This window comes from Castanea sativa, chromosome 7 (assembly GCF_040712315.1).
Source record: "Castanea sativa cultivar Marrone di Chiusa Pesio chromosome 7, ASM4071231v1".
Lineage (NCBI taxonomy): Eukaryota > Viridiplantae > Streptophyta > Magnoliopsida > Fagales > Fagaceae > Castanea > Castanea sativa.
The window spans coordinates 14,021,986-14,032,749 of NC_134019.1; the positions used below are offsets into that span (position 1 = coordinate 14,021,986).

A 10,764-nucleotide genomic window follows, 5' to 3' on the forward strand; every position below is an offset into this window, starting at 1 on the left:
AAAAGGAGTTTATTATTTGCTTCACAATACTAACTGTCACATGTAGTTTTAATATTGATACGTGAGTATATTCCTTTATTCCATCCTCTTCTCTTATAAGTGTGATTTATTAAATAAATAAATAAAAAATATCTGCTCAAATTAAATGAATGGTCAAGATCAAAACAATACTAAATTAATAGTTTCGATTGAAGCAAGTATCATACCATAAAAAATATTTAAAAATGGTACGGTAGGAAGACCTAGAAAGAATAGGAATATATTGATTCCCACGACCTATAAAAAAAATATATTGATTCCCACGAGAACGAGAACATAGTAAGTTAGTTGGTAATGTTTGACAGAACAGAACAACAACCAAACAAAAGAGAATATGCGAGAATCAAACCAACGAGTTATGACTCATCACTCATGCTTCTCTAAACCGTCATTAAACACCTAAACGCTTCAACCACCCTTCCACCGCTTCTTGTTCTACAACTGCTGCACCAAAATATATATAAAACCCGTGATTTTCAATCACTTTCACATAGAGCCTTTTGGGTTTTGTGTGTTTCATTCAAAGTTTTGAACTCGCAGTTTTTTTTTTTTTTTTCCTTCTCATTTTGACAAACAATGGCAACCAAGAGGAGTGTGGGAGAGTTGAAAGAGAGTGATTTGAAAGGGAAGAGAGTGTTTGTGAGAGTAGACCTGAATGTGCCTTTGGATGATAATCTCAACATTACTGATGATACAAGGGTCAGGGCTGCAATCCCCACTATCAAATACTTGATGGGTCATGGTGCCAAAGTCATTCTCTCTACTCACCTGGTAACTAATCCTTATGACTGGCCCTTTCATTCTTGTTTTGTTGTCTAGTGCAAAGTTGATATCTCTTAATATTGCTGATTGTTTTGTCTTATTATGGAATTCTTGTGTTTTATTGATTGGCGCCCACTGCTACTGTTTATATTTGGTCTATGATTATTTGAAATTTTCGTTATTGTGTTTTCTGTTATTGCTGATCTATGATAATACTATATGGAATCTGAAATTATTCCTTAAAGAGGGTGACAATCTGAAGCATAATGTATATTTTTGACAGTAAGTAGTTAGCTGTACAAGATATGCCACTAAAAGCAATACAGTTACAGCACAAATGATGATCTGATTATAATTCAATTTTTTTTTTTCTGAATCTATTAGATATGTATGACCTTGTTTATATAGAATTATAGATATGGATGACAAACATATTGTCAGTCTGAATTTGTTCTCCAGTCTCTCTAATAGGATAACTAGAATGGAATATGCCTACTAGTCCAGATCAAGAGAGAGAAAGAAAAAGAAATAGAATTGATGGAAGAGGAAGGAGAAGAATTTTGTAAAACTTGGACCAAGCAAGCTACCCAATCTTAAGCACTTTTAAAATAAATAAATAAAGAATAAAAATCATTTCTGATTTAAGGCTTATATGAGTATGTAGTTCCTGAATTTGATGGATAGCTAGTATATCTTTCTTGAAAGTTGCCAAAGTGTGAAAAACAGGGTAAAACTGATAATATAGAAGAATGTATCATAGGGCTAGATGATAAGAAAAGAGTAATGGATCTAAGGTATGGGTATTTTCTCCTTGCATTTAATACTTAATAGTATTAAAGTCCAGGGACCAATGTTCTTGAGGTTAATTATTATTAGACTTCAAAACCATTCTATTCTCAGTATAAGTCCATTTTGAAAATTTGGACCTGAAAATAGTTTTTTGGCTGTTACAATATATTTTTCCATTGAATACTTTTCACTGCATATGTACTTCTTTACATTCTTAGTGGAACATTTGTGGTTGTGGCTCACTTGCTTGCAATATTTATGCATGAATACCTTCTATTTTTCATGGCAAGTTTCTTAATACTCTTTCGGTTGTTTCCAGGGACGCCCAAAGGGTGTCACACCTAAGTACAGTTTGAAGCCTCTTGTTCCCAGGCTATCTGAGCTCCTTGGAATCAAGGTGTGCTTTCATCTGCAATCAATTTGACTTATTTATGGTTTTTTATATTACTATTTATTACCACTTATCAAAAAATATATATTACTATCCATTACCTGAAGGGACATTTTGTTGTTAGGTTGAGATTGCTAATGATTGTATTGGTGAGGAAGTTGAGAATCTGGCGGCAGCAATCCCAGAAGGCGGTGTTTTGCTCCTTGAAAATGTGAGGTTCTACAAGGAGGAAGAGAAGAATGACCCCGAGTTTGCAAAGAAGCTAGCTTCTCTTGCAGACCTCTACGTCAATGACGCCTTTGGCACTGCTCACAGAGCCCATGCTTCTACTGAGGGTGTTACCAAGTTTCTGAAGCCTTCTGTTGCTGGTTTTCTTATGCAGAAGGTATGACTGTCTGCAATTTATGATGCTTTAAATAAGCTTTTTTTATAGTAAACTTTTTCTAACAGTGGCTATATCTGCCTGCATATTATCCCTTCTAAATCAGACCTCCACGTAGCATATAATCCAAATTCATCCATTCACATCATCCAAGCTCAATATTGTGATCTTACAGAATGTAATAGGTTTTGTCCAGTTCGAAATCCATGTTTCCAATTATCAATGAAAAACATACTTTAATCAATAAAAAGCATACTTTAAAATCTCTCCTTCACTCTCCCCTTGGGGCCAATACTCATCAAAAAAAAAAAAAAATTTGTTGTGTATGTGATGTAGTCCACTGGGACAAAAACACATTTAGTAGCAAATTTTCCAGTCATGTACCATGGTCATCTATGCTACTTACATCTGTTTAATGTGTGAAATCATGTTTTTCTGTCTTCTTACCATAGGAACTTGACTATTTAGTTGGAGCCATCTCAAATCCCAAGAGACCGTTTGCTGCCATCGTAGGTGGCTCAAAGGTGTCATCTAAAATTGGGGTGATTGAGTCTCTGTTGGAAAAGGTTGATATTCTATTGCTGGGTGGAGGAATGATCTACACATTCTACAAGGCCCAAGGGCACTCAGTTGGATCATCCCTTGTAGAGGAAGACAAGCTTGATCTTGCAACATCCCTTCTTGAAAAGGCCAAGTCCAAAGGGGTTGCTCTGTTGCTACCTACAGATGTGGTAATTGCTGACAAGTTTGCAGCAGATGCTAATAGCAAGGTTTGTACTCCTTAGTTCTTACCCTTCAATTATTGACTTATGAAATCAAAATCTTCATTAAAATCTTTGGGAAAAATGTATCCCACTTAATTTGACAGTGAAAGTGGATTAACTATATGATTTATAGATCATACGCAGTACGCATAAACCACGGTGTTTAGTATATGTTTCTTCTCCTCTAAAATTAAAGCCTCTCTTTTTTATTTATTGTTGCCTTTTTATAGTATGCTTGATGTCTAATTGACTTGTAATGCAACTCTTAATATACCATTTCTCATTCATAGTGAGATTAGTCACACACAAATTTCATTTTCTTAGGTTTTTTGTTCAGTATCATTTATTTTTATGTCTTGATTGAAGGGCCCATTTTTGCAAAAATAAAAGCCACAAATTTGAATGGTTTACTGAAGACTCTGTATGTACTATATTCAAGTTTCTCTGGCTATCTGTCTATATTTAGAGTCAAATACATTCATTCTTGTGGCATTGAGGTCATTAATTATGACTAACAGTCAGTTGGATGAAAAAGAGATTCTGAGTATACCAATTGATATTTACATGAATTATGTGCTAGCTGGTTTAACATGTACTCTGTGCAGGTTGTGCCAGCATCAGGTATCCCAGATGGCTGGATGGGCTTAGATATCGGACCTGATTCCATCAAGACATTTAATGAATCACTGGATACTACTAAAACTGTCATTTGGAATGGACCCATGGGTGTGTTTGAGTTTGAGAAGTTTGCTGTAGGAACAGAGGTATGTCATGGCAACTCGGACATGACTTTTGAGATTCTTATGTTATTATTATTGTTATGTGTATTCTCATGTTATTGTTTTCACAGTACATATATGAGAAATTTTCAATTTAAGGATTTTTAAAAAAAAAAAAATTTAAAAAGAAAAAATTTAAGCTTAAATAAGTTAAGCTTGACTATTTCAACTTGGATACGGAATCTCTTACCTTGACTATTCTCCAGTTTATGTAGAGCCATATACTATATGGTGCATTCATTACCACAGTCTGAGAGCTGCTTTTAAACTATATACATGAAAAAAGGGATTGTTGGATAGTTTTAGAGACTTTAGAACTTTTAAGCCTTATTTCATGTACTTAGGGTCATTCAGCAAACCTTGTCTTCCCACAACAATATTTTATGACAAAAATATCTCAGGAGATACTGCTACTGCATAATTAAATGGCATATTTAGTTTGAGAGAGAGAGAGAGAGAGAGAGGGAGGGAAAAAAGTTTGCCACTATTGCTATTTTTATTTTGTTTAAATCCAAATGTTTTATACTGGCTATGAAAATTGACAATATCAGTTTCTCATCGCAGGCAATAGCAAAGAAGTTGGCAGACCTCGGTGGAAAGGGTGTGACAACGATTATAGGTGGTGGTGACTCTGTTGCAGCTGTGGAGAAAGTGGGGCTTGCAGACAAGATGAGCCATATCTCAACAGGAGGTGGTGCTAGCTTAGAGCTGCTTGAGGGCCGGTCTCTTCCTGGAGTTCTTGCTCTAGATGATGCCACCAGTGCTGCTCTTTGAGGCCATTTTTGTCCATTTTTCTTATTGCTTCTATCTACAATGTAACTTGCACTTATTTCTATGATGGTTTCTAAATCATTAATCATCTCTAAGCTACTACAGTATCAGGACTACATATGAGGTGTAAAAATAATCAAATTTTGTGTTAAATGACGCTATTAATGCTTCTTTGCAAGAATGGTGGTGTTGTGTGGTGCCTGTAATCAAACTTTGTATGTTCAACAATTTTCCAGTAGACCAAATCTAATGATTTAATGAGTGCTTTGAAATATTAATAATGCTCAAGAAAGTTGTTATGAAACATTTGCGAGAGCCATAGAAGCCCTGGGCAGGTAAGTGCAAGTTTAAAACCCGGAGGCTTGAGAGTTACCTTATCATGCACTCCCTCAAACACATGGCAACATTCATATATCTTAAAATTGCAACATTAAATAGTTTCCTCTCAGGACCATATTTTGGCTAACTGATAATAGGTAATGGCTTTTTCTCTGTCTGGATCATGTTTAGCACTTTTATTTTTACCCAATTAGTACATAGCAGGCCAAAACGAGAGTTGCTAGGCTGATGGCCAATGCTAAACCATATTCAAATTTTAGTACTCTTCTCCAAATGAGTTATCAATTTTCCAAACTTCCAATGAAATCAGGAAAATCTATTTATAGAGGTCAGTTTTTCGCATGTTTTTATTGACTATGTCCATATTAGCACATATAAACAAGTTTCCAAATCTCTGCACTCTTTTACAAAATATGAGACCGTGGAAAGGATTAAGACACGTGATTTGAATCACCCTATAAATGTGTAACAGTCCCCAACACGATTCCTATTGTTAAGATCAAATGAAACAAGCTCAGGTTCACTCTTGGGGAGGGGAACTAAGAGACGGGATAGGGTGGGACTAATCCATGGCATTTTACAAAGGAAAAATCTTGTTACACACTCCCTATTGCATATTCTTTACACACTCCCTTTGAAATTGTGTTTTGAAAATATGATTTCAGTCCATGTGGTAGTGTGTGCATGGAAAGTGTGAGATAGCAAGTGTATGATAATCATTGGCCCTTTACAAATATCTATTTCTAATCCTTTTTGGAGAGATAATACCTTGGAGAGACTCCAATCAAGATCTTAATATAAGGACACCATTTTACCCAAAAGTTTAAGCCTAAAGCTTTAGGCCTAGTTATGTTATATTAAATACTCAACCCTTCATCTTTATGTGGGACTTCTACTCACAACTGCATACCCTAAGCAATAAATAATGTTGTTAACTTCGCATCATTCAGAATGGTCATCGAATATTGATATAGTCTACCTAATGAGTAATGATGCCGATGGGATATTGAGACTATACTCATACAATTTAATTCAGAATGGTAATTGGTCAGTACTATGGTCATCTAATATTGACAAGTGTGACCCTATAGGTACATGTGGCCTTAATGGATTTAGTGTAACAAAAGATCAAGATTTTGATTGCAGTTGTCTTCCTGGATTTGCATTTGTTAACCAAAACAAAAGGACTTCAGGTTGTGAAAGAAATTTCACTACAGAAAGTTGTAGAGACAGAAGCATGGGATATTACATAGTAGCAGTTCCTAATACCACATGGGAAAATGTTAACTTTTCTACTTTGTTATTGCCAACTGAAGAGGATTGCAAAACAGCATGTTTAGCAGACTGTAACTGTGAAGCTGTGTTGTTCAAAATGGAGAATGCAAAAAATAAAGGCTTCCTTTGAGATTTGGGAGAAGAATTCAAAAAGAAACAAATTTAGCCCTCATTAAGGTAGGTATATCTCAAACCACTAGCAAGAAAGAACCCACCAGCAAGAAAGAGCTTCATGTGGACATCCTAATTATCAGTGTTTCACTAGTTGCTTTTGTATTCATTGTGTTGGCAATTTCTGGAGTTGCAATTTACAGAAACCATGTTTGGGCATATAAAAGCATATCTAATAATAGAAACATTGTATTAATCGAGGATATTACTCCACGATCATTTACTTTTGTAGAACTTGAGAAAGTTACAGGTGACCTCAAGTAAGAGCTTGGTCGAAAGTGTTTGGGACAGTTTATAAAGGAACAATAGGGAATTGCCAGAAGGTTGTAGCTGTCAAAAGACTAGACAAGTTTTTGGCTGAACATGAAAGAGAGTTTCAGACTGAGATGAAAGTTATTGGGAGAACACATCACAAGAACGTAGTTCGTCTACTTGGGTATTGCCATGATGGGCCCAATAGGCTTTTGGTATATGAGTACATGAGTAATGGGTCACTTGCAGATATACTATTCACACTAGAAAAACAATCTTGTTGGAATGAAAGAGTGGAAATTGCTTGCAATGTAGCGAGAGGAATCCTTTATCTCCATGATGAGTGTATGCCACAGATCATTCATTGTGACATAGAACCCAAAACATACTCATGGATGAATACAGGTGTGCAAAAATCTCTGACTTTGGATTGGCAAAGTTGTTGAAGCCAAATTAGACAAAAACCTTTACAGACATCAGAGGCAAAAGGGGATATGTTGCACCAAAGTGGCATCGAAAGACGCCAATGACAATCAAAGTAGAGGACTATAGCTTTGGAGTCATGTTGTTGGAGATTATATGTTGTAGAAAGAATGCGGACACTAATCTTCCTGAGGAAGAAGCCATCCTTGAAGAATGGGCATGGCATTGATTTGAGATTGGTGAGCTAGGTAAACTAGTCAATGATGGAGAGGTTGATAGAAGACATTTGGAGAGAATGGTTAAAGTGGCACTTTGGTGCATTCAAGATAAGCCATCACTCCGTCCTTCAATAAAGAAGGTTCTACTGATGTTGGAAGGGACCGTGGATATCCCGATCCCTCCCAGTCCTACTTTTTCTCAGTAGGATCTAGGCTTTGACAGGAAAGAGCAATGGTTTGGAAAATGAACAAACTAAGCCTTGTAATTGGTACAGAAAAGTAGTCAAATTTCCTACGGGCTTTACTTTCAAGCCTTGTAATTTACTTCTACTTCTGCATTTTACCTTTTTTGTTTTCTTATTATGTACTTATGTCCTCTGGTGTAACTTACTTCTACCTCCCGCATAAGAAGAAACAGTCTTTGTCAAATGTTAGGCACACAATAATGATTTTCTTTTATGCTGCCAACCAAAAAAAACGAGTGAAAAGATGTGAAAGGAATTGTTTAAGAGGGAAATGCATGTCAAAGTTTTGTTAGTTAAAATCAAAAAAGGAATTATAAAATGTGGAATATGGAATGAGGATATCCATTTTCTTTAAGAGGTAAAATACAGGCATGCTAGGCTACAAGTGGTACACGGTAGCAGGTTATATGACATCAAGGTAGACAAGGGCCTATCCCTTTGTGGAGCTACTCGGCTAACATTGGTTTATGAGTATTGCAAAATATATAATTCTGATACTGCCATAATCATATAAGAAAGGCTAGACAAAAAGCTCTGGATCCGATCAGTTAATACCTTGGTCAGGAAGCTTTGTTCTTATACAGATTATTAAATAAGGACAGTAATGTGGATTCTGTGACTTTTGCAGCATTTATGACTGCATGTTACGAAAGCAACAACCATGCGCTTGCTTCTAACTTGTCTGAGAGGATCTCTAAAGGTATTGGTTAGCAGCCCTTGTTTAATCAAGATGGGTGAATTTTTTTTGTGTTGAAGAGCTGAGAAGCTAAAGCAAATTTCAATAGTTGATCCTTTTCCCACTGCTGATAACTTAAAAGCTCTGAAGCCTACCAGCATGACAAGCCAGTGATTCTTATTATATATTTTATGGAGCTCCATTGCCAATTACTGTTTTAAGCCTTTGATTCTTATCCATCATTCCTCTTCCTTTGGTATTAACTGTTGGGTGCATGCTTGTAATTTTGAATTTTTACTTTTATTTTTTTTCCCTATAATAAAACTTTTCAGCCTTCTCAAATTCATTAATTAGTTAAGCTACTCTAACCATAGTTACATGTTTCTATAATTTTGACTGTATTTACTCCTGGAAGAAATGATAAATTCCTTAAATTATGGATTCTTCTGCACTTCATTTCATATGTGGCTCAATCTGCAAAGCATGAGACATCAGATTGTGGTGCTTTCATCAGAACTGCTTCAACATTCCATAACGTCATTTCACGATATTTAACCTGTCTATTTCCAACAGAAGTTGGAAGGTATCATCTGTATATATCATGCTTGCCTTTGAACTTTCAGGTGCCTTGCATGCTTGAAGATAAAAGGACTTGCAAAGCCATCAGTTTCATGGTCAGCAAATCTTTTAGTATGTTCCAAAGAGGTGGAATCAAAATCTTATGACCAAATCAATACTGTCTGTTTGTTGCTCCAGTCAATTAAATCCAAGTGGAAAAGAACAAAGTAAACTGATGAGCATATGGGATGGGTTTTTCCTACTTCAGGTACGGAGGAACCAGGAGCTAAACCTGACCCCTGGATATGTAAAAGGCTTGGTCTGAGGTTTAATTCAATAGAAGGTGAAACTTACAAGTGCTTTATCCTTTTCACATTTCTGAGGTTTAAAAACAAATGTTTGAAACTGCAATCACAGAGTGAGCAAATAGCAAAACTAGGTACTCACCTTAGGATTGTAATTTTGTTGCAATTTTGTTTCTGCCACAAACAAGCCAGTAAAATCTTCAGGCTTAGAACAGTAAGTCATTCTGTAGCACCATCTGAACATCATTAAAATTGGTCGCCATAATTGCATTTTCAATTGAAACGGTCGTATGTGTCAATTATTTTATGAATCAACTTGAGTTTCTAAACCAATGCTTCATTTCATTTGATTGTAAAGAAAATGGAAGGCAATCATAATTTCTGAAGTCTTAAAATCTTTTCCAACTTTAGTCAAGAGAGCCTTGTAGCTCAGTGGCATTTACCAGTCTCTTTTTTAAGAAAAAACCAGGACTCAAATCCCCCCCTTCTCCTTGTTGTAACAATAGAATTATAAAAAGGAAATCATTTCAGCTTTAGTTTATTTGCAACTTGTCTTACGACCAGTAGTTTTTTGGATAAGTAAGCTTTATCCCAGAATTTCAGCTTTGGTTTGAACAAATTTAATTTCTCCTCATGATAGACACATTGACATTGGGGCTTTTTCTTTGTTTCTTTTATGGCTCAAATTGTTTTAACTTACAAATTCAATAACGCGGGTTTATGCAGTTCACAAGAAACTGATACAGGAATATCCATCCAAATCTATTTTGGATATTCTGTGGTCTATCTTACTCCTTTTAGACTTGAGACATTTTCTAAATCCCAGGCATGAGCAGCACTGGTGAACATGGAACACATCAAGCAGCATTATTGTGAAAGCCAACCTACAATAGATCCATTTGAGATTATCTCTATTGGCCCTAACATTGACTACTCTTCTCGACATAACAATGGATAGATTGGCTACACAGAATGTGAGTGACATTCCTACATGTAATATGCTAACTTTTTTTTTATAGAAAGTTTCTACCCATGTCATCCGCTCCTGATAATAGTTCTTTGTTATCTGACCAAGACATCAATCAGTTTTTAATGTAAGCAGTTCAACCATCAAAAATTTCATCAATTAAGTTAACTAGAACCCAAAGTAATGTGCTAAACTGCTAACCGGTTGTATGCTCTGTGATGTATTTTATGACCATGATGTGCGTAGTATGATTTGTTTTCAATTTAATTGGGGAAACTTAAATCACTTCTTATTAAGTTTTATTATCTTCATGTAACTTTCTTCCTCTTTCTTCTCTATGAAAAACAATAGTCTCCCATTTCAAGTTATGCCCATTTCATGGTTCAGATCATATTTCACAAACCAAAAAGTGTACAGACTACCGCGTCATTTAAAACTTGGACCCAAAACATAAAATTTGAACGTGAAATGGAGAGAATAATCCTCTTTCTCCCTATGATTATTGTTCTTTCTCTTTGTTAACATTCTACAATGGTGTATTAGCATAACTTATAAGCAGCTTTTGACCCAAGAATTGACGGAAACTTTGTGCCAAGCAATGTGTTTGTAATTTATCAGCTATTGCGTGGATTCTAGGACCGTTAAATCTTAAAATATA

The 10,764-nt window shown here is 35.6% G+C and overlaps 1 protein-coding gene and 1 pseudogene across 1 annotated transcript; both read left to right on the forward strand.

The window, feature by feature from the left end:
* The first annotated feature begins 392 nt into the window (after positions 1-392).
* Positions 393-4,830, forward strand: LOC142642015 (phosphoglycerate kinase, cytosolic-like). Its single transcript, XM_075816362.1, has 6 exons — positions 393-810; positions 1,910-1,987; positions 2,106-2,366; positions 2,816-3,133; positions 3,733-3,891; positions 4,471-4,830. The coding sequence occupies exons 1-6, from the start codon at positions 616-618 to the stop codon at positions 4,678-4,680; spliced, it is 1,221 nt and encodes a 406-aa protein (XP_075672477.1). The 5' UTR covers positions 393-615; the 3' UTR covers positions 4,681-4,830.
* Positions 4,831-5,941: 1,111 nt separating this feature from the next.
* LOC142644017 (G-type lectin S-receptor-like serine/threonine-protein kinase LECRK4) lies at positions 5,942-7,561 on the forward strand (annotated as a pseudogene).
* The last annotated feature ends 3,203 nt before the right edge of the window (positions 7,562-10,764 follow it).

Bases quoted from the DNA above. Each gene is read 5' to 3' on its own strand.
- LOC142642015 (XM_075816362.1), top strand. From the start codon at position 616: ATGGCAACCAAGAGGAGTGTGGGAGAGTTGAAAGAGAGTGATTTGAAA. The intron at 2,367-2,815 runs GTATGACTGTCT...TTCTTACCATAG, and splicing joins CTGGTTTTCTTATGCAGAAG to GAACTTGACTATTTAGTTGG. The intron at 3,892-4,470 runs GTATGTCATGGC...TTCTCATCGCAG, and splicing joins AGTTTGCTGTAGGAACAGAG to GCAATAGCAAAGAAGTTGGC.